This window comes from Oncorhynchus nerka, linkage group LG3 (genome assembly GCF_034236695.1).
Source record: "Oncorhynchus nerka isolate Pitt River linkage group LG3, Oner_Uvic_2.0, whole genome shotgun sequence".
In the NCBI taxonomy this organism is placed as follows: domain Eukaryota; kingdom Metazoa; phylum Chordata; class Actinopteri; order Salmoniformes; family Salmonidae; genus Oncorhynchus; species Oncorhynchus nerka.
The window spans coordinates 41,166,957-41,191,705 of NC_088398.1; the positions used below are offsets into that span (position 1 = coordinate 41,166,957).

General features: G+C 44.3%; 1 protein-coding gene and 1 pseudogene across 1 annotated transcript; both read right to left on the reverse strand.

Moving 5' to 3' along the window:
• Positions 1–1,169: 1,169 nt before the first annotated feature.
• Positions 1,170–23,459, reverse strand: LOC115107908 (sterol 26-hydroxylase, mitochondrial-like). Its single transcript, XM_029631674.2, has 9 exons — positions 23,145–23,459; positions 19,271–19,461; positions 18,314–18,513; positions 3,983–4,180; positions 3,173–3,336; positions 2,913–3,079; positions 2,523–2,604; positions 2,165–2,365; positions 1,170–1,789 (listed from the first exon to the last, which is right to left on the reverse strand). The coding sequence occupies exons 1-9, from the start codon at positions 23,385–23,387 to the stop codon at positions 1,658–1,660; spliced, it is 1,578 nt and encodes a 525-aa protein (XP_029487534.1). The 5' UTR covers positions 23,388–23,459; the 3' UTR covers positions 1,170–1,657.
• Positions 4,194–8,006, reverse strand: LOC135565334 (toll-like receptor 13; annotated as a pseudogene).
• Positions 23,460–24,749: the final 1,290 nt, after the last annotated feature.

Consider the following 24,749-nt stretch of genomic DNA (forward strand, 5'->3'; position numbering starts at 1 on the left):
GGTGGATCAGTTACCTTTTCTGGTAAAAAAAAAAAAAAAAAAACATGGCCAGATTGCATTATCAGATTGCATCATCTGTGGATCTGTGGATCTGTTGGGGCGGTATGCAAATTGGAGTGGGTCTAGGGCTTCTGGGATAATGGTTTGATGTTTGCCATAACCAGCCTTTCAAAGCACTTCATGGCTACAGACGTGAGTGCTACGGGTCAGTAGTCATTTAGGCAGGTTACCTTAGTGTTCTTGGGCACAGGGATTATGATGGTCGGCTTGAAACATGTTGGTATTACAGACTCAGTCAGGTTTAAAATTCCAGAAAGTTCCAGTGAAGGGAAATATTAATGCTACAGTATGCAATGACATTCTAGACGATTCTATGCTTCCAACTTTGTGGCAACAGTTTGGGGAATGCCCTTTCCTGTTTCAGCATGACAATGCCCCCGTGCACAAAGCAAGGTCCATGCAGAAATGGTTTGTTGAGATCAGTGTGGAAGAACTTGACTGGCTTGCACAGAGCCCTGACCTCAACGCCATTGAACATCTTTGGGATGAATTGGAACTCCAACTACGAGCCAGGCCTAATTGCCCTACATCAGTGCCCAACCTCACTGATGCTCTTGTGGCATCAGCCAGTCCCCGCAGCAATGTTCCAACTTCTACTGGAAATCCTTCCCAGAAGAGTTGAGGCTGTTATAGCAGTAAATGGGGGACCAACTCTATATTGATTTCCATGATTTTGGAATGAGATGTTCGACGAGCAGGTGTCCACATACTTTTGGTCATGTGGTGTATGAAGTAGTTCCAAAATCCCCAACGCAGAAATGAATGGTGAAAAAACAACGATTGGAACCATTTCCAGCTTTTACCGCTAGGTTTTATGGGTTATATGACTCATACTGTGGTACTCAATTTGTGCACTGCAGTCATGCATCGTGAATATCCAGACCTCATTATGACTAGTCCTACATGTGTAGCTACTGCAGTTGTTTGACACCGTCAATAATTGTACTTCCTGGTGACTGGTATGCTACTGCCATCTGCTGGACATTATTGCAGCATCCCTGACAAGGTACCAATGACTGATTTTGTGACTGATCAACCACAATGTGCCGTTTTGGTGCACCTGTATGAAGTTAAACATCCACATAAGAAATGGAACAACTTCACAGATGGAGGGAATGAGGTATACATAGTACGTTTTTATTTTTTATTTTAAAGCAGGCCTACTCACACACACAGAGGGGGACGCAGATATCAAGAACTACAACATCATTGTGGTGAATCTATTGACAGAAATAGAAAATACTTTCCATAGTAAGAAAATACATCAACAAAATAGAGAATAGTTTGGTCTCGATATAGTTTGGTCTAGATACAGCAATTCATATTGTACATAATAATAAGACATTGTAAAGCCTTTTCCAGAATGACCGTCATAAGTAGTGAAGTAAAGCTGAACCCCAGAAACTACAAAAACAAACCTTCAATACAACAGTATTAGGTTGGAGTGTAACAAGTTGCTGTTTCAGTCCAGCTTCCCCCTGCGTTCAATGCAATGTCAACCTATTTATGTATGTTTATTTAAATTCAACGATAGATATATTGAAGGCCTTTATAGCATTGCTACTTGGGTACATGGCTATCACCCAGCTTTAACAAATCAAAGCGCAGCTCTGTTTGTCCTCTCCACGAAGTGCAGATTGACTTGTCTGTCTGCTACCAAGACGGTGCGATTGAGGGCTTTCACCTCTCCTATGCTGGGGTCCGGTCTGATTTCAAACAGCTTGATTATCTGGGGGAGAGAAAATATATATTTTTGTCATAACAGACAAGTAGCCTGTTACTGCGCAGCTTGGTCAAGCATCTACAGCAGTGTATATAAAAGCATTCGGTTCACCTGTCGGGATCACATTCAGGCTGCAGTTGATTGAAAATATGACAGCTCCTCTGTGAACATTGGCTACGGAGGATAATAAGGTAGGCTATGAGTTGTTCCAATAGTTTGTTAACAGTAGAATAGGTCTAATAGGCTACAATCGCATGTAGCATAGTGATTGAAGTAGCCTAGCCTGCTAGAACTGTTGATCAACTCTGCTATCTGCTGTGCTGCTATCCACATTCTACACTTTTCCCTATGACACTCAGGTATAAAATCTCTGGCTCTTACCCGTGACAGAGCCAAGTACATCTCCAGTTCAGCTATACGACGACCTACACAGCTCCGAACCCCAAACCCAAATGGTATAGAGCCAAATGGGTTTGGTCGAACTCGGCCATCCCTCAACCATCGTTCAGGCTTGAACTTTGATGGTTCTGGGAATGTCTTTTCATCCTGGCTGGTGGCATAGTGGCACATTGTAAACAAAGTCTACAGACAAGACATCAGGGAGGGAATTAATTGCTACAGCACTACTTTGACAAAGACATAATTGACATGAATTCAAATGGTGTTTTGTTTCAATGGTTGGGCCATTTGTAGGCCATCAAAGTGAATATGTTGATTGTGCCCCTAAAGGTAGACTAACCTTCTTGGGAAAGAAATGTCCTCCAATTATGATATCATTCTCTACCATGATGCGTGCATTCATCGGGACCACAGGGTACATTCTGGTAAACAGGACATACATCAAGAAATTGTGTTAGAGAAAGGCAATGGAACTTTCAAGAACTCAACCCTTTCCAAAGTAAATATCAATGCTGCCATACAAGAGCTAAATTAGGCAATCATACTCATGATGTATAACCCCCCCCCCCACACCCCCCACCCCACCAACCCCCCGTGAACATTTTGTTTTTTGCCCTATGACTACACAGCTGTAGTGTTAAGTTAAAAAACAAAACGCTTGGTCCCAGGGGAGGGACCAGGACCAAGTTTGGGAAACCCTAACGTACCCGACCACTTCCACAGTTCTTACCTCAGTGCTTCCTTGATGACGGCCTTGAGGTACGGCATACTTTTAACGTCTTGGGCAGATGGGATCTTGTCTCCTGGTACGCAGTGGGACACCTCCTGATAAAGGGTGTCCTGCTCATTGGGGTACCTGGACAGCAGGTGCATGGCCCACATCATGGTATTGGATGTCTTCAAGTATGACAACAACAACAGTGTTAGTGAATACAAGCCCTTACGGTACAACACATCGAGATTGTAGTGAAGCTCCATGGATTTGCTAACCGTGTCCACTCCAGCCAATAACAGCTCAGTGACGCTGCCGTACACCTCTTTGTTGGTCATCTTGGTGTTGGAGAGGAGGTACGTTAAATATTCTCCCTCGACTTCCTGGTCTGTATCCACTCGCTTCTGAATTGCCTCCATCTTCATGTCAATCAACTTCCCAGCTGAAAAAGTCCAGCATTATCTACATCAGGGGTTCCCAAACTTTTTCACGTCCAGCATTCGGGAACATCCCGCGCCAACCCCTGCGGGTCTATTTCTATGGGCACAGGCACTGGTCATGACACAAACTGTTCACACCCCTCTTGTTGGTGGAGATAATTTTGCAGTTTTAAAGCAAATTCTCTTGCATTTCTATACATTTTGCCATGTCTAATGTGTATTCCTGTGATATTTCAGTGAATAAAAAAATCTAAGTGCTAAAAAAACAAATAAAAAATGGGCTAGTTGATCTGGACACTTCTGACGTTATAAATATCTCTAGGGTATGCAATGACTGACATGACAAGAGGAACTGATGATGCACTACCCAATTTCGAAATTGCACCTTATGCATTCTGCAAGAGGAAGTTTAAAGTTGGACTAAATTGCTTAAAATGTTGTTTTTTATATAAATATATATATATTTTTAGAATGTACCTTTTTGGGGTGGAGGGGGGGGCGCCCCCCATGCCGACCCCTCAGTTTGGGAACCACTGATCTAGGTGACCCAATAGGTCCAATATCACAATGCACTCTCCAATCCAATGATTTTTAAATTCTTGAGAAGGTATGACCAAGTGACGGGATGTCTTGTCCTAAATAACTCACAGAATTTGAAGATGCCCTCCCAGCCAGCGATGTAGTGCCTGTAGATTGGCAGGATGTTGCGGCTCCACTTAGGCAGCATGGCCACCGGCATGCTGTAGGAGAACATCTTAGCGATGGAGTCGATGAAGTCCTGCGTCTCTACTGGGATCTCTTCCTCCAGACAGCCGATCCGTGTCTCAAACAGGATGGAAGAGATTCCTAAAGAACAGAGATTAGATATTTATCACTGAAACGGACGCAGGCAATTCTCACTTGCTGTATGTAGTAACCTACATTTACTAAAACCAACCCCCACAAAAGTATTTTGCTTTAAATGCTGTAAAGACCCACATATTCTGAAAGACATCAGGCTTTCCTCTTATAGGGAGGCAAATCAAAAAAACACAAAATATCAAACAAGATAACAAAAAGTAAAGTAAAAGTATTTTGCAAAAACAGGTGGCACATGTTAAAATGTAAAAAGACAGGTCTGTAAATGTTGAATACACCTGTTGTGATAAGTAGGTAGAGAGGAGGAAGGAAAAGAACTGAAAATGTCAAAACAAACATCTTCACATTTTCAATTTTTTTGTAAATATTAAATAACCATTAAGATAACCGTACAGAAGTAAGTAGCAGTAGAAATATTGTTGTCCGTTAGTTTACTCCAGCTAGGGTAGGGATGGTAGGGTAAAGGGGAAAAAGTATAGAGAAGAAAAAAAAACTAAATAAAGGCATTGCAAATTATACCAATACTTACATTGATAGAACCTACGATCTATCTGCACGATCTATCTGCAATATATTAAAATTAGAAATAGAAACTGTATCTGTGTCCACTATTGCTGTCCATTGGCTGGTTCGGGAGCCAGTTTCGTCCAGAGCCAGTCCCAGTAGGCAGGCTGCAGGGCCGGGTCCTGGGGCTAGTCCAGGTAGGTCCTGGTCTTGGCCAGCCTGTGGTGGGTAGAGAGCTGACGAGGAGGGATGTCCTCCAAGAAGGCCTGGATGAGGATGTCCCTGTGCCCCACCAGCAGATCAAGGGTGGCCAGTCACAGCTCCAAGGAGCACCAGTTACTGCGCCGGTAGTGATGACTCACCAGACGCCACTGCCATAGAGGCCGTCAGTGATGTTTTCCACAATGACCTTCACAACAAGTCCCTGTTGTGCAGGCGGAGACGCAGGAACGGAGAACTTCTCTGCTTGAGGCCTGGCAGCAGTTGTTACACCATCACATGTTCGTCTCTGCCGCTATGTGACACAAAGGCATTGTAGCGGTATCGCTCCCTGGGGTTGGGCCTCCGCACGGCCTCCTCCATCCAACCGCAAACGATGTTGCAGAGGGCCAGCAGGTAGTCTCCAGCCAGCTGATTGAGCAGGACCACAAGTATGAAGAGGAGCAGGCTCATGGAAGTGCATATGAAGAGGATAAAGCCCATGTCCAGGGAAGAGTTGGCCTCTTGTTGAAACTCTGGATGCCATCTTAATTTTTGCACGTATTGCCAGCTCCCCAGCATGCCATATGATGACCTGGATTTGTCTCTGTCCCTTGGCCCCAGTTCTCCAGCCAGCTGTTCTCACAGCTGCAGTACAGGCAAGGATAGTAGAACTTCATATACCTAAGGCTGGTCAGGTTCTGGGAAGTTCTCCATCACACTAAACTCCTCTGTCACATCCACATATAGGAAGTGCAGGTCTCTGCTCAACTCCTCCCCCAGAGGAAGGATTCTACAGTAGATGAGACTCAAGCTCTCCAGCCTGGTCAGGTCATCGTAACATGACGCCCAGTGCTGGCCGAGCGATGAGGTCCACGTTCATTAGCTTCAGATCACTCAGCTGCACTAGTCTGTTTAGGTCAGTCATGTCCAAACTCTGTCGAGGAAACCAACTGAAATTCAAACTCCTGTAGGGAGGTGAAGTACAGGTCAAAGAAGTCAGACCCACACAGGAGTTGTCCTGTCTTGACATTGAGGTAGACAACTGACCGAAAGCATGACCACCAGCAGTCCTGGAAGATCACAGTCGACGGAGAGCTGAGTTTTAAGGCGAAGCCTGGTTTTGGGGCTCTGTTGCTGATAATGATGATGGTAAGAGGACACCAGGAGCTAATGTTCATGTGAGTCAGACCTTGAGGGAAGACACCAAATATGTGTGTCGGATTCACACTTGTCTCTAACTCACTGGTTGGAGGGCGAAAGTCCAAATGTAGTTCCTTCAGCAAAGTAAGGTGGATGAATGCAGATGCTTCAATATGTATAAGTGGGTTATCATACAGCAGTAGGTTTTCCAAGCTGTCCAGGCCAAATAAACTTTTCTCAGATGTTGCATAGTTGTTCCTGAATTTAGGATTAAGTAACAACATTTGTGTCATTGAAAGTTTGCGTTTCACAAATTGATTGAAAGGAACTGTTTTCCTCGTCAAAGTAAAAAGTATCTATTCTGCTGATTCTAGACTGCAGAAGCTGTCTGTCTGCTCACTAAAGTCAGGCAAATCGAGAGATGCAATGTTTTCAAAGCTTCTGAATGCTCCTTTCCATTAATTATGTGCAAATCTTTTTTTTTCAGATGATATAAAGTTCAAGAATTGCTCCATGTGTGTCTGAGCAATTTTGCTGTCTCAAAATGATAATCCCCTTTGACTCAAAGTCCAGGGTTGTCAATGACCGTGATATATCGACTATCCTGCATAAGCAAATCAGAAAGCTCCTGTGTACAGCTGTTGACTGTGATTTTCTTCAAAACAGGGATTCCCCCATTGTGTCCATTACCATCACAGAAAGCCCGTAATTCTGAATGGACAGTTCCTCCATATTAGCCAGGTCACTGAATGTGTTGGACGGAAGGGATGAATTGTAACACTGTAGCTCACAGAAAAGAGAAAGTGCCTTCACACTGGACAGCCCCTTGAAGGTGCCAGGGAGAATCGGGGGCAGACAGCCTTTGACATTTAAGGATTTCAAGGATGCGGAGTCAAGAGAGAGCGCCAGGCTACATCACATATGCATTCCCGATCTTGATACAGAGGGTCTGGCAGTGAGACAGGACTGTTATGCGCTGGCGCTGCTGGTGGAGAAGTCAGGTGCAGGAGAGCAGAGAGTTGTGATCAGGCGCACTTTATTTGGCAGGAGAAAATAACAGTAGGACGCAACTGCATCAAAAACCTCCAACCAAAAATAGGCAAAAGTGTAAATGTGCCAAAATAGACAGTGAGGGAAAAAAGTATTTGATCCCCTGCTGATTTTTACGTTTGCCCACTGACAAAGAAATGATCAGGTTTATTTTAACAGTGAGAGACAGAATCATAACAAAAAAATCCAGAAAAACGAATGTCAAAATGCATTTTATTGAGGGAAATAAGTATTTGACCCCCTCTCAATCAAAAAGATTTCTGGCTCCCAGGTGTCTTTTATACAGGTAACGAGCCTGAGATTAGGAGCACACTCTTAAATGGAGTGCTCCTAGTGTTGTGTGTACATTGATGAAGAAAATGTGTATTTAACCCATTTAAGAATAAGGCTGTAACATGACAAAATGTCGAAAAAGGGAAGGGGTCTGAATACTTTCCAAATGCACTGTATGCATATGTAGGTAGGTTTAATGTGATTATGCATACTGTAGATAATACCTAGACTTGGCGCTCCAGTACCGCTTGAAGTGCAGTAGCAGAGAGAACAGTCTATGACTTGGGTGGCTGGAGTCTTTGACATTTTTAGAGGTTCTGGATGACGGGAAGCTTGTCCCCAGTGATGTACTGGGCCGCACGCACTACCCACTGTAGTGCCTTGCAGTCGGATGCCGAGCAGTTACCATACCAAGCGGTGATGCAACTAGTCAGGATGCTCACAATTGTGCAGCTGCAGGGCCCATGAGGGCCCATGTCAAATATTTTCAGTCTCCTGAGGGGGAATAGGCATTGTCGTGCCCTCTTCGTGACTGTCTTGGTGTGTTTGAACCATGATAGTTTGTTAGTGATGTGGACACCAAGGAAATTGAAGTCCTCGACCCGCTCCACTACAGGTTCATGTGAATGGGGGCATGCTCGGCCATTCTTTTCCTGTTGTCCACGATCGGCTCCTTTGTCTTGCTCACGTTGAGGAAGAGGTTGTTGTCCTGGCACCACACTGCCAGATCTCTGACCTACTCCCTATAGGTCTCTCATCGTTGTTGGTGATCAGGCCTACCACTGTTGTGTAGTCAGCAAACTTAATGATGGTGTTGTAGTTGTGCGTGGCCACTCATTCGTGGGTGAACAGGGAGTGCAGGAGGGGACTAAGCACGCACCCTTGAGGGGCCTCCGTGTGACGATCAGCGAGAAAGATGTGTTGTTGCCTACAGCCCGTCAGAAAGTCTATGATCCAGTTGCAGAGGGAGGTGTTTTGTCCCAGGGTCCTTTGCTTTGTGATGAGCTTTGAGGGCACTATGGTGTTGAATGCTGAGCTGTAGTCAATGAACAGCATTCTCACATACATAGGTGTTCCTTTAGTCCAGGTGGGAAAGGGCAGGGTTGAGTGCAAGAGAGATTGCATCATCTTTTGATCTGTTGGGGCGGTATGCGAATTGTAGTAGGTCTAGGGTTCCTGGGATGATGGTGTTGACGTGAGCCATGACTAGCCTTTCAAAGCACTTCATGGCTGCAGATTTGAGTGCTACGGGCGGTAGTCATTTAGGCAGATTACCTTGGAATTCATTGGCATAGGGATTATGGTGGTCTGCTTGAAACATGTAGGTATTACAAACACGGGCTGGGACAGGTTGAAAATGCCAGTTGGTCAGCGCATGCTCTGAGTATGCATCCTGGTAATCCATCTGGCCCTGCAGCCTTGTGAATGTTGACCTGTTTATAGGTTTTACTCATATCGGCTACAGAGTGCGTGATCACACAATTGTCACTGGACAGTCACTGGGCAGCTCGGGGTTGAGTTTCCCTTTGTAATCCATCAAAGTTTGCAAACCCTGCCACATCCGACGATGTGACGAGCGTCATAGCCGATGTATTAGGCTTCAGTCTTAGTCCTGCTTTGCCTGTTTGATGGTTCGTCGGAGGGCATAGCGGGATTTCTTATAAGCGTCCGGATTAGTGTCCCACTCCTTAAAAGCGGCAACTCTAGCCTTTAGCTCAGTGCGGATGTTGGCTGTAATCCATGACTTCTGGTTGGGATATGTACGAAAGGTCACTGTGGGGACAACGTCATCGATGTAGTTATTCACGAAGCCAGTTACTGATGTGGTATTCTCCTCAATACCATTGGATGAATCCCGTAACATATTCCATCCGTGTCATCTGACCACATCTGTATTGAGAGAGTCACTGGTACTTTAAAAAACAAAATGTTTTTATTGAATATCCGAAACATACAATATACTTGCAGTGAAGCCGCTCAACAACTACATCATATCAGTCATCCAACAGATTCCCATTCAGAGCGACACACAGAAGCATCCAGGGTCAATGCCCTGCTCAGCGGCACATTGACAGATCTCCCGCCAGGCCAAAAAGCGTGAACCCGAACCCGCCAAGATCCCCCCCACAGTTCCCCAACAGCTGTCCCGCAACCATTCGAGACCTCTCCCACAGTCCCCCCCAATAATAAAAAAGAAAATAAGAAAATACTATTAATTCCATTCCCCAAGAACCCCCCAATGCACCAACAACCAAGAGAATGAACTGAAGAGAAACAAGAAAAAGACAGAATAAAACAGCAAACAACAATGCAAAAAAACAACAACAACAACAACAAAAATGTAAAACAAAGGACATCAAGGACAACTAAAATCATAACAGCAATGCCAACTGTATATGTTCGTGTGCATGTCTGGCACTATTACATCTATGTCTGTGTTCTTGTACGCGTTTATTTGAATGAGAGTGTGTGTGTATATGCATGTGTACAAACACCTGCATGGCATCAGCCTCAGGCAAACCAGTATTAGCTGTAAAAACACTGCCCCTCAGTGTCATTCAAACATGCTTTTTAATTATGTTTTATTTTGACTTTATTTTTGACTTTTGTCTTTGACCATCATTCTATCTCCCGTACAGCAACTCCACTCCCACTTGTCTCTATTCCACATCCCAATCCTCAGCTCCCCTCAGCCCATCCCACCTATCTCTGCTGGCCACCCTCTTAGGATTTCTACGCAACATATATCTTTCAACTGTGCTGTGATGTTTAACGTACAATTTCAATCTATCTAATCAAATAGAATCCACAGATTGCGAGTTGAAGATAAATACTTTTACTATGAGTATTAGAATATTAGTAATCGACTGACCCGGTCTCTTCAGATCTCCTAACAGTACTATTTCTAGGGTCAATTTTAAATCAAATCAAATCAAATTTTATTTGTCACATACACATGGTTAGCAGATGTTAATGCGAGTGTAGCGAAATGCTTGTGCTTCTAGTTCCGACAATGCAGTAATAACCAACAAGTAATCTAACTAACAATTCCAAAACTACTGCCTTATACACAGTGTAAGGGGATAAAGAATATGTACATAAAGATATATGAATGAGTGATGGTACAGAGCAGCATAGGCAAGATACAGTAGATGGTATCGAGTACAGTATATACATATGAGATGAGTATGTAAACAAAGTGGCATAGTTAAAGTGGCTAGTGATACATGTATTACATAAGGATGCAGTAGATGATATAGAGTACAGTATATACGTATGCATATGAGATGAATAATGTAGGGTATGTAACATTATATAAGGTAGCATTGTTTAAAGTGGCTAGTGATATATTTTACATCATTTCCCATCAATTCCCATTAAAGTGGCTGGAGTTGAGTCAGTGTCAGTGTCAGTGTGTTGGCAGCAGCCACTCAATGTTAGTGGTGGCTGTTTAACAGTCTGATGGCCTTGAGATAGAAGCTGTTTTTCAGTCTCTCGGTCCTAGCTTTGATGCACCTGTACTGACCTCGCCTTCTGGATGATAGCGGGGTGAACAGGCAGTGGCTCGGGTGGTTGTTGTCCTTGATGATCTTTATGGCCTTCCTGTAACATCGGGTGGTGTAGGTGTCCTGGAGGGCAGGTAGTTTGCCCCCGGTGATGCGTTGTGCAGACCTCACTACCCTCTGGAGAGCCTTACGGTTGTGGGCGGAGCAGTTGCCGTACCAGGCGGTGATACAGCCCGCCAGGATGCTCTCGATTGTGCATCTGTAGAAGTTTGTGAGTGCTTTTGGTGACAAGCCGAATTTCTTCAGCCTCCTGAGGTTGAAGAGGCGCTGCTGCGCCTTCTTCACGATGCTGTCTGTGTGAGTGGACCAATTCAGTTTGTCTGTGATGTGTATGCCGAGGAACTTAAAACTTGCTACCCTCTCCACTACTGTTCCATCGATGTGGATAGGGGGGTGTTCCCTCTGCTGTTTCCTGAAGTCCACAATCATCTCCTTTGTTTTGTTGACGTTGAGTGTGAGGTTATTTTCCTGACACCACACTCCGAGGGCCCTCACCTCCTCCCTGTAGGCCGTCTCGTCGTTGTTGGTAATCAAGCCTACCACTGTTGTGTTGTCCGCAAACTTGATGATTGAGTTGGAGGCGTGCGTGGCCACGCAGTCGTGGGTGAACAGGGAGTACAGGAGAGGGCTCAGAATGCACCCTTGTAGGGCCCCAGTGTTGAGGATCAGCGGGGTGGAGATGTTGTTGCCTACCCTCACCACCTGGGGGCGGCCAGTCAGGAAGTCCAGTACCCAGTTGCACAGGGCGGGGTCGAGACCCAGGGTCTCGAGCTTGATGACGAGCTTGGAGGGTACTATGGTGTTGAATGCCGAGCTGTAGTCCATGAACAGCATTCTCACATAGGTATTCCTCTTGTCCAGATGGGTTAGGGCAGTGTGCAGTGTGGTTGAGATTGCATCATCTGTGGACCTATTTGGGCGGTAAGCAAATTGGAGTGGGTCTAGGGTGTCAGGTAGGGTGGAGGTGATATGGTCCTTGACTAGTCTCTCAAAGCACTTCATGATGACGGAAGTGAGTGCTACGGGGCGGTAGTCGTTTAGCTCAGTTACCTTAGCTTTCTTGGGAACAGGAACAGTGGTGGCCCTCTTGAAGCATGTGGGAACAGCAGACTGGTATAGGGATTGATTGAATATGTCCGTAAACACACCGGCCAGCTGGTCTGCGCATGCTCTGAGGGCGCGGCTGGGGATGCCGTCTGGGCCTGCAGCCTTGCGAGGGTTAACACGTTTAAATGTCTTACTCACCTCGGCTGCAGTGAAGGAGAGTCCGCATGTTTTCGTTGCAGGCCGTGTCAGTGGCACTGTATTGTCCTCAAAGCGGGCAAAAAAGTGATTTAGTCTGCCTGGGAGCAAGACATCCTGGTCCGTGACTGGGCTGGTTTTCTTCTTGTAGTCCGTGATTGACTGTAGACCCTGCCACATGCCTCTTGTGTCTGAGCCGTTGAATTGAGATTCTACTTTGTCTCTGTACTGACGCTTAGCTTGTTTGATAGCCTTGCGGAGGGAATAGCTGCACTGTTTGTATTCGGTCATGTTACCAGTCACCTTGCCCTGATTAAAAGCAGTGGTTCGCGCTTTCAGTTTCACGCGAATGCTGCCATCAATCCACGGTTTCTGGTTAGGGAATGTTTTAATCGTTGCTATGGGAACGACATCTTCAACGCACGTTCTAATGAACTCGCACACCGAATCAGCGTATTCGTCAATATTGTTATCTGACGCAATACGAAACATATCCCAGTCCACGTGATGGAAGCAGTCTTGGAGTGTGGAGTCAGCTTGGTCGGACCAGCTTTGGACAGACCTCAGCGTGGGAGCTTCTTTTTTAGTTTCTGTCTGTAGGCAGGGATCAACAAAATGGAGTCGTGGTCAGCTTTTCCGAAAGGGGGGCGGGGCAGGGCCTTATATGCGTCACGGAAGTTAGAGTAACAATGATCCAAGTTTTTTCCACCCCTGGTTGCGCAATCGATATGCTGATAAAATTTAGGGAGTCTTGTTATCAGATTAGCCTTGTTAAAATCCCCAGCTACAATGAATGCAGCCTCCGGATAAATGGATTCCAGTTTGGAAAGAGTCAAATAAAGTTCGTTCAGAGCCATCGATGTGTCTGCTTGGGGGGGGGGGGGTATATACGGCTGTGATTATAATCGAAGATAATTCTCTTGGTAGATAATGTGGTCGACATTTGATTGTGAGGAATTCTAAATCAGGTGAACAGAAGGATTTGAGTTCCTGTATGTTTCTTTCATCACACCATGTCTCGTTAGCCATAAGGCATACGCCCCCTCCCCTCTTCTTACCAGAAAGATGTTTGTTTCTGTCGGCACGATGCGTGGAGAAACCCGCTGGCTGCACCGCCTCCGATAGAGTCTCTCCAGTGAGCCATGTTTCCGTGAAGCAAAGAACGTTACAGTCTCTGATGTCCCTCTGGAATGCTACCCTTGCTCGGATTTCATCAACCTTGTTGTCAAGAGACTGGACATTGGCGAGAAGAATGCTAGGGAGTGGTGCACGATGTGCCCGTCTCCGGAGTCTGACCAGAAGACCACCTCGTTTCCCTCTTTTTCGGAGTCGTTTTTTTGGGTCGCTGCATGGGATCCATTCCGTTGTCCTGTTTGAAAGGCAGAACACAGGATCCGCCTCGCGAAAATCATATTCTTGGTCGTACTGATGGTGAGTTGACGCTGATCTTATATTCAGTAGTTCTTCTCGACTGTATGTAATGAAACCTATGATGACCTGGGGTACTAATGTAAGAAATAACACGTAACAAAACAAAAAACTGCATAGTTTCCTAGGAACGCGAAGCGAGGCGGCCATCTCTGTCGGTGCCGGAAGTTTAGATCCATGCTATGCGTTTTCAGCCATTCCTGAGCCTCAGACCAGAAACAGGCTACCAGAGGGCATTACCAACATAAATGGTCTATTGATTCTGTATCCTCACAACAAAATCAACATTTTGTTGGTGGCAAGAATTCTCTATAATAATTTTAGCTAAATAGCACGAAGTCTTGAATCTTGCGTTGTTTTATATATCTCATAACTCATACACCCTGTACCACTGGAATCGGTACATCAAAAATCTCTGCCCAACTATTTTGCAATCTGTATGGCACAGTTGTCAACATCCTGGTCCTCAAATAAAACTGGTATACTTGCTATTTTTATTCCTCTGCCAGTTTTGATCCTTTATATTGGGCAGACAGACCAGTTCCCTACCTCCTCCCGCTGCCACCTGCCTCCTCCATGTTTGGGTTAATGGTGTAATCATTTGGTTGTACTCTTGGACTGAGTAGACCTTCCCGTACAATTCTGATAACTCCATGAAGTGCTTAACTCCACTACCATTACAATTTACAATATAATTTAAGAACAAAATACCCTTTTCAAACATCTTTCTCATAAATACAGGTATTTTATCAACCAGCATATTTGAGTTCAGCCGTAATATTTGTTCTATCTTTTCAGGGGGATGAAATTGAAATTGTAGCCAGCTCTGCAATGCTTGTTTGAAAAAGAGAGATACGTTGAAAAAAGTATCATTTTCAATTGATCAAAAATGAGACATGGCAATCTGCACAAAGGCAAAAAGGCCATTTTTAAACAATGGATGAGCTTTTCTTAGTAATCTACTCGAGAACCATTTAGGCTTCAAGTAAAACTTTTGAATAAGTGAAGCTTTTAGAGAGAGGTTTAGTGCTTTTATATTTAATCATCTCTACCCACCCAATTCATCTTCATTATATAGATAAGCACGCTTTATTTTGTCTGGTTTAGCGTCCCAGAAAAAGCTACATATTTTTTGCTCATATGATTTGAAATACGAATCATCAGGAGTAGGCAGCACCATAAGTAAGTGAGTAAACTGAGATATGACTAAGGAGTTAATCAGATATATTTTTCCATAAATAGACAGGTATTTACCTCTCCATGGTTGCAGGATTATGTCTATTTTTACAAGTTTTCTATTGAAATTCATTGTGGAGAGCTTATTTATATATTTTGTGATATGAATATCAAGTATGTCTACTTCACCATAAGCCCATTTTATAGGTAAACTGCAGGGTAATGTAACATTTTTATTTTTTAAAGATCCAATACATAATATTGTACACTTATCATAATTAGGTTTTAGTCCAGAGTACAGAAAAATGATCTAGATCTTCAATGAGACATTGCAGGGATGTAGCTTGCGGACTTAATTTAAAACCTGAGTCTTCGGCACACCTTTATTTTTAAGCCTTGGATTTCTAATCCTCTAATGTTGTTATTGGATCTGATTTTAACAGCTAGCATTTCGATGGCCATAATGAATAGATATGGTGACAGCGGACACTCTTGTGTAAATCCTCTTGACAATTCCAAACTCTCTGAGAAGTAGTCGTTATTTACTATTTTACACCTGGTGTTGCTTTACATTTTTCTTACCCATTTTATAAGAGAATCACCGAAATTGAAAAAATCCAGTCTTACTTTATCAAATGCCTTTTCAAAATCCCCTATAAATGCCAGTTCTGGCTTCTTAGATGTTTCATGATGTTCTATTATTCCTAGTAGTTGTCGTATATTGTCTCCAATGTATCGTCCATGTAAAAAAAAACTGTCTGATCAGGATGAACAATACCTGGTAAAACCAGTGCTATGTGCTATGTATTTCACTAGTGTTTTTGCATCACAACATTGAAATGTAAGGGGCCTCCAGTTTATTAGACAGGCTGGGTCTTTATATTTGCCATCTGGGTCTTGTTTTCATAATAGAGAAATCAGACTTTCCTGCTGAATACCTGACATTTTTATAGGAGTAGTTAAAACAATCTAACAATGGAGCTTTTAGTACACTGCTCAAAAAAAGAAAGGGAACACTTAAACAACACAATGTAACTCCAAGTCAATCACACTTCTGTGAAATCAAACTGTCCACTTAGGAAGCAACACTGATTGACAATAAATTTCACATGCTGTTGTGCAAATGGAATAAACAACAGGTGGAAATTATAGGCAATTAGCAAGACACCCCCAATAAAGGAGTGGTTCTGCAGGTGATAACCACAGACCACTTCTCAGTTCCTATGCTTCCTGGCTGATGTTTTGGTCACTTTTGAATGCTGGCGGTGCTTTCACTCTAGTGGTAGCATGAGACGGAGTCTACAACCCACACAAGTGGCTCAGGTAGTGCAGCTCATCCAGGATGGCCAATCAATGCGAGCTGTGGCAAGAAGGTTTGCTGTGTCTGTCAGCGTAGTGTCCAGAGCATGGAGGCGCTACCAGGAGACAGGCCAGTACTTCAGGAGACGTGGAGGAGGCCGTAGGAGTGCAACAACCCAGCAGCAGGACCGCTACCTCCGCCTTTGTGCAAGGAGGAGCAGGAGGAGCACTGCCAGTGCCCTGCAAAATGACCTCCAGCAGGCCACAAATGTGCATGTGTCTGCTCAAATGGTCAGAAACAGACTCCATGAGGGTGGTATGAGGGCCCGACGTCCACAGGTGGGGGTTGTGCTTACAGCCCAACACTGTGCAGGACGTTTGGCATTTGCCAGAGAACACCAAGATTGGCAAATTCGCCACTGGCGCCCTGTGCTCTTCAGAGATGAAAGCAGGTTCACACTGAGCACACGTGACAGACGTGACAGTCTGGAGACACCGTGGAGAACGTTCTGCTGCCTGCAACATCCTCCAGCATGACCAGTTTGGCGATGGGTCAATCATGGTGTGGGGTGACATTTCTTTGGGGGGCCGCACAGCCCTCCATGTGCTCGCCAGAGGTAGCCTGACTGCCATTAGGTACCGAGATGAGATCCTCAGACCCCTTGTGAGACCATATGCTGGTGCGGTTGGCCCTGGGTTCCTCCTAATGCAAGACAATGCTAGACCTCATGTGGCTGGAGTGTGTCAGCAGTTCCTGCAAGAGGAAGGCATTGATGCTATGGACTGGCCCGCCCGTTCCCCAGACCTGAATCCAATTGAGCACATCTGGGACATCATGTCTCGCTCCATCCACCAACGCCACGTTGCACCACAGACATGCCCAGGCATTGTAGGGAGGTCATACAGGCACGTGGAGGCCACACACACTACTGAGCCTCATTTGGACTTGTTTTAAGGACATTACATCAAAGTTGGATCAGCCTGTAGTGTGGTTTTCCACTTTAATTTTGAGTGTGACTCCAAATCCAGACCTCCATGGGTTGATCAATTTGATTTCCATTGATCATTTTTGTGTGATTTTGTTGTCAGCACATTCAACTATGTAAATAAAAAAATATTTAATAAGAATATTTCATTCATTCAGATATAGGATGTTTTATTTTAGTGTTTTACGTCAAGACAATGGTGAACAAAGGGCAGACTTATACAATTACTAAATCAGGGGATATATCTTGTTATATATCGTTTACTAGACACTTTCCACAATTAGACACTTTGAGAGAGGCTGTAGGTTACAGATTAGATTCTTTTTTTACCTGAATGTTTTCTCACTTCCTCTTAGCCTCTACCTACAATATGCCAGAGGTAGTGATTAGCATTATCTGTACAACTGATATACTTATTATACAACAACACTTTAGTTCTAGCATCCAAGTGTAATGCATTATCATGCAGTTGTAATGCATTGTAAGATTGTCATGCAGCCTGGTCTCATAGACTAGATGTAAAATCGTAAATGTAAATCTGGTACACTCTAATTAATATGATATGTTACTTTAAGCATGGTTACAAAAGATAGAAGGTTACTTAAGACAAAAATGAAAGGAGGTCAACTTTAGCATTTTAGACAATTACCAACTTTTCAACTACTTATGTTTTAGCAACTTTGCAACTACTTACCATGTTAGCTAACCCTTCCCCTAAACTTAACACTAACCTTAACCCATTAGCCACCTAGCTAACATTAGCAACAACAAATTCGAATTTGTAACATATCATACGTTTCACAAATTCATAACATTTTGTTCGAATTGCAATTCGTGACATATTGTACCAATTGCAATTCGTAACATATCATATTAATTGTAACTATCATATGAAATGGATGATGGACATTCACAAATTATTACATACCATACGAAACACAATATATTATACTAAATGTAATGTCTCGGATTTTCGTACAGAATAATACGAAGTGCTCTGAGAAGTGCTCTGATGTGTCATGAACATGCTTGGCCCTGTTATAATGTCTTATAATCATCTCAATGAGCTGGACGAAATAACAGCCAGTTTAAGACAGTTGAAAATGTAATGCATGGCGACAGCCTACATGAGCCTCACACATGCTTATAATGAGTTATATAGCATTATACCTGATTCTTTATAATTTAACTTAAAATGAACTAGAAATAAGGGTGAAAGAATTGTCCCCTCACACACAGGCAGGATTTCCACGTACCCTCCAGAGAGAATCGGTAAAGCTCATTGGACAGGTTGGTCACAAGGTCTCCCGATGGACTTATCCGGCGCAGGTGGTAGATCCTCTTGATCAGGTCACTGACCACCTCGTTGACAACGTCTCCGTACTGCACGGAGTCTTTGGGGTGCATCATGCGCTTGTTCAGCACAGTCCGCAGCTTGTACCACTTTTCCCCTTCCCTGTCAGAAAACATAATATATCAGGCACTGCATGACACACTCACAGCACATTCACAGCAAAGCAATGATATGGCAGGATAATACATTTTGATTAGTTGGCACATATTGGAATATAGCTCATTACTGCTAAATTTATATGGCTTTACTCTTCTTGAGCATCCGTTTGATTCACATGCCTGGAGTTTGACCTACAAAGGGCCTAACAGGTCTTGCAGCATTTGGAGAACACAACTGGGGAAATGTAGTCAGAATGTCTGCCGTGCTTATCTATTTGAAACATCTATGTTGGTGTGCATATCAAATCTCACTAAGCTAGATGGCTGCTTAGGCCAAGTAAGATGGCTGTAGGCTTATACAGTTTGATGGTTCCAAAAGGAAGCTCCCAGTGCAAACAATGCTGTGTAAGTCTTAGGTCATGTTTCCTGCCTTGCACACTTGCATGGCCTATGGAAATGGTTAATGACACAGCCTTTCTGGATCACTATTGATCACTATCTGTGGCAAATATCTTTCATGACAGAGCACTAGTGTATCAATTATGTCCCTGGGTGTGATTCTAAGACATGTACTGTGTATGTACAACACTCTCATGTAACTGTTTTCCATTTCCCACTGCTATGTCCCTCTCTTATGTGATCTCATCACTGCCTGCCATCAGATGGTGAAGCTATCAATTGGTTGAGGCAAAAGACCAGCAATGTACAGGGATGTCATTGTCACCACCTGTCAGGAGACAGTGGCCATCCCTGAGCCTTACTCAGTAAAGGGGCCATAGCCGATGCCTCTCAGGTCCCGGTACTCTGTCCAGAGGGACATATCTCCTCGGCTGGGGAACTTATCACCCTTCCTAAGTAGCTCCTCCAGGAGCTCCACACTGTTGAGGGCAATGGAGTGAAACTTGCCCATGCCCATTTTGTACATGGGGCCGTACAGCTGTTTCTCATACACCTAGAACACAGAGAGAGAGAGAGAGAGAGAGAGAGAGAGAGAGAGAGAGAGAGAGACTAGCATTTGCGGAGGGAAAAAACTCAGGGTGTTGCATACAGTATACTTTATAGTACACACATTTCTAAACATCTCTACCATTCAGGATGTTCCACATGGTTGTGTAACCGAAAATATCCCTTTTTGAAAATACCACTTTTATGGATTAAGATGGCGCCGAGGAACATGGCTGATGTTTTACATTCTCCCAACCAATTGTGCTATTTTGTTGTTTTTTTGCGTTTTGTGTAACTTCTTTTTTTACTTATTGTGAAAATAATGTTGTTGCTGCCGTCTCTTATGACCGAAAATAACTTCTGGACATCAGAAAAGCGATTACTCACCGCGGACTGGAAGAAACTTTTTCCTTTGATGAGTCCGACGAGAAGGATATCCTGCTTTCACAGGAACAGATCCAGATCCATATATTTTGCATGAAGAAAAGACGGCGGAAAAGGGGCCGCAGATCGGGCAGCCTTCTGAGAATCCAGAGGCGAGTGAATAAATTCCCACTGCCATCCGTTCTTCTTGCTAACGTGCAATCATTGAAAAATAAAATTGATGACCTACGATTAAGATTATCCCCCCAAAGGGACATTAAAAACTGTAACATCTTATGTTTCACCGAGACGTGGTTGAACGAAGATACGGACAATATAGAGCTAGTGGGATTACCCTTGGTAAGACAAGGGGTGTTATTAAAGAAGTCTCAAGGTATTTCTCTCCTGAAGTACCTTATGATAAGCTGTAGACCACAGTATCTACCAAGAGAGTTCTCATCTGTATTATTTGTAGCCGTCTATTTATCACCACAAAACGAAGCTGGCACTAAGACCTCTCTCAACCAACTCTTTAAGGCCATAAGTAAAGAAGAAAATGCTCACCGAGAAGCGGCGCTCCTAGTGGCCGGGGACTTTAATGCAGAAAAACTTAAATCAGTTTTACGTTAGCAAGAAGAACCAGCATGTCACATGTGCAACCAGGGGGGGGGGGGGCGGGGGGGGGGGGGGATCCTAGACCACCTTTACTCCACACACAGAAATGCATACAAAGCTCTCCCCCAATCACCATTTGGCAAATCTGACCATAATTATATCTTCCTGATTCCTGCTTATAAGCAAAAACTAAAGCAGGAAGTAGCAGTGACTCGCTCAATACAGAAGTGGTCAGATGACGCAGATGCTACACTACAGGGCTGTTTTGCTAGCACAGACTGGAATATGTTCTGGGATTCATCCAATGGCGACGATGACGTCGTCCCCACAGTGACTGTACGTACATATCCCAACCACAAGCAATGGATACACACAACATCCGCATCGAGCTAAAGACTAGAGCTGCCACTTTCAAGGAGCGGGACACTAATCCGGACTATAAGAAATCCCGCTATGCTCTCAGACGACCCATCAAACAAGCAAAACGCTAATACAAGATTAAGATTGAATCCTACTACACCGGCTCTGACGCTTGCCAGATGTGGCAGGGCTTGTAAACTATTACAGACTACAAAAGGAAACCCAGACGCGAGCTGCCCAGTGACCCGAGCCTACCAGATGAGCTAAATGCCATTTTATGCTCACTTCGAGGCAAGCAAAACTGAAGCATGCAAGAGAGCACCAGCTGTTCTGGATGACTGTGTGATAACGCTCTCGGTAGCCGATGTGAACAAAACCTTTAAACAGGTCAGCATTCACAAAGTCACTGGGCCAGATGGATTATCAGGATGTGTACTCAAAGCATGTGCGGACCATCTGTCAAGTGTCTTCACTGACATTTTCAACCTCTCCCTGACAGAGTCTGTAATACCTACATGTTTCAAGCAGGACACCATAGTCCCTGTGCCCAAGAAAGCGAAGGTAACCTGCCTAAATTATTACCGCCCCGAGGCACTCACATCGGTAGCCATGAAGTCATGGCTCACATCAACAACATCCTCCCGGACAGCCTAGACCTGCTCCAATTCGCATACCGCCCCAACAGATCCACAGATGTCGCAATCTCAATCGCACTCCACACTGCCCTTTCTCACCTGGACAAAAGGAACACCTATGTGAGAATGCTGTTCATTGACTACAGCTCAGCATTCAACACCATAGCGCCCACGAATCTCATCACTAAGCTAAGGACTCTGGGACTAAACACCTCCCTCTGCAACTGGATCCTGGACTTCCTGACGACTCCAACACCATCATTAAGTTTGCTGACAACACAACAGCCTGATCACAAACAACGATGAGATGGTCTATAGGGAGGAGGTCAGAGAACTGGCAGTGTGGTGCCAGGACAACAATTGATTGTGGACTACAGGAAAAGGCGGGCCGAACAGCCCCTCATTAACATCAACGGGGGCTGGAGTGGAGCGGGTCGAGAGTTTCAAGTTCCTTGGTGTCCACATCACCAACGAATTATCATGGTCCAAACATTCCAAGACAGTTGTGAAGGGGGCACGACAAAAACGTTTCCCCCTCAGGAGACTGAAAAGATTTGGCATGGGTCCTCAGATCCTCAATTGGTTCTACAGCTGCACCATCGAGAGCATCCTGACCGGTTGCATCACCGCCTGGTATGGCAACTGCTCGGCATCTGACCGTAAGGTGCTACAGAGGGTAGTGTGAACGGCCCAGTACATCACTGGGGCCAAGTTTCCTGACATCCAGGATCTATATAATAGGCAGTGTCAGAGGAAAGCCCATAAAATTGTCAGAGACTCCAGTCACCCAAGTTATAAACTGTTTTCTCTGCTCCCGCACGGCAAGTGGTTCCGGAGCGTCAAGTCCATGACCCAAAGGCTCCTCAACAGCTTCTACCCCCATGCCATAAGACTGCTGAACAATTCAGAAAATCGCCACCGGACAATTTACATTGACCCTTCCCCCTTTTGTAGTATGCCGCTACTCGCTGTTTGTTTGTTAACTATGTATAGTCACTTCACCCCCACCTACATGTAGAGATTACCTCAAATAGCCTGTACCCCCGCACACTGACTCGGTACCGGTGCCCCCTGTATATAGCCTTGTTATTGTTATTCTTATTGTGTTACTTTTTATTATTACTTTATATTTTAGACTACTTTGTAAATATTTTCTTTTAACTCTCCTTGAACTGCTCTGTTGGTTAAGGGCTTGTAAGTAAGCATTTCACGGTAAAGTCTACACTTGTTGTATTCGGAGAGTGTGACAAATAAAGTTTGATTTGATTTGATTTTGATCTGATATTTGGAAAAGGGGTCAACAAACCCCTCAACATGCATTCTGGCAGAATAAATCTAAACCTCTGCCCTTTTGTAATCCTAGCTGTGTCAATGGAGATGGCCCTTGGGATAGTATTTCCAAAGTGAAGGCAGCTCTTGGAGAAGGGAAACACTGCATGTCAGAGAATACCCGTTGTTAGCCCACTAGGTTAAATCCATTATACTCTCCTCTATGCACTCTCCTCTATAACAGTCTCTGTGGGTCAGCTTTGACTAAACACAAACGCCTCATACAGATCTCATGTTTCAACTCTAGTTAGTGAGCAGTAACAGAGAAACACACAGTAAGGTATCGGAAACTTACTGTACCCAAAACATAGAGAGGGGTATCAGCAGCCACCATTCCAAAAACAGAGCACACTTTAAAAAAAAAGAGGGCATAGCCTCTTTACTGTACCTGTAGCTCGTGTAGGCGGTTGTAGTAGCCTTTGACAAACATTCTGTAAAACATATCCCGGGTTTTGGTCCTGGGGAGGTCATCTGCAGTCCGAATCTTACCCTGGGAGGTGGATGGTAGGGTGTTGGAGGGAGAACGGGTGCCCCCTACCCACCTGGTGGAGACCAGAGCTGGGGCTGTGGAGCACAGCAGGAGCCAGCGGCCGCTCCTCTGCATCGCACTCTGGGCCAGATGCATGGCCATGATGGGAGCAGTAAGAGGAATTGACTAAAAACACAGGGCTCCTCTTTCACCAGTGAGACTGGGGAGTGGCCATGGCTTTGGGAGCCTGGGGAGGTTAACCCTTCAGCTTCAACACGAAAGAACAAGAAATCGGGAAATAAGGCTGAAGGCTGAAGAGCAGCCCTACTGGAAGACTGTCTACTTGGAACACATGGAAATAACTAGTCTCTCTGGTCAGATGTACTGTACCAATAGGATTTTTATGAATAATGACTAAATTATGTACAGTATATCACAAAAGTGAGTACACCCCTCACATTTTTGTAAATATTTGAGTATATCTTTTCATGTGACAACACTGAAGAAATGACACTTTGCTACAATGTAAAGTAGTGCATGTACAGCTTGTATAACAGTGTAAATTTGCTGTCCCCTCCAAATAACTCAACACACAGCCATTAATGTCTAAACCGCTGGCAACAATGTGATTGAGTTAAATAATTAATGTGAATTTAAATAAATAATGAATGTAAATTAATTATCACATGGCAGGCTAATTGAGAGAAAAAAATAGAGATCAGATTCATAGCTTTACATGCTTCATAGAGTAAATCAAATCAAATGTTATTTGTCACATGCGCCGAATACAACAGGTGAAATGCTTACTTACAAGCCCTTAACCAACAATGCAGTTTTAATTAAAGAAAGAAAGAAAAAAGAAAAAGAAAAGTAACAAATAATTAAAGAGCAGCCGTAAAATAGCAATAGTGAGGCTATATACAGGGGTACCGGTATAGAGTCAATGGGCGGGGGCACCGGTTAGTCGAGGTAATTGAGGTAATATGTACATGTAGATAGAGCTATTAAAGCGACTATGCATAGATAATAACAGAGAGTAGCAGCAGCGTAAAAGAGGGGGGGTGCAATGCAAATAGTCTGGTTAGCCATTTGATTAGATGTTCAGGAGTCTTATGGCTTGGGGGTAGAAGCTGTTTAGAAGCCTCTTGGACCTAGACTTGGTGCTCCGGTACCACTTGCCATGCGGTAGCAGAGAAAACAGTCTATGACTAAGGTGAATGGAGTCTACGACAATTGTTAGGGCCTTCCTCTGACACCGCCTGGTATAGAGGTCGTGGATGGAAGGAGGCTTGGCACCAGCGATGTACTGGGCCATACTCACTACCCTCTGCAGTGTCTTGCGGTCAGAGGCCGAGCAGTTGCCATACAAGGCACTGATGCAAACCGTCAGGATGCTCTTGATGGTGCAGTTGAAAAACGTTTTGAGGATCTGAGGACCAATGCCAAACCTTTTCAGTCTCCTGAGGGGGAATAGGTTTTGTCGTGCCCCCTTCACGGCTGCCTTGGTGTGCTTGGACCAGCCCC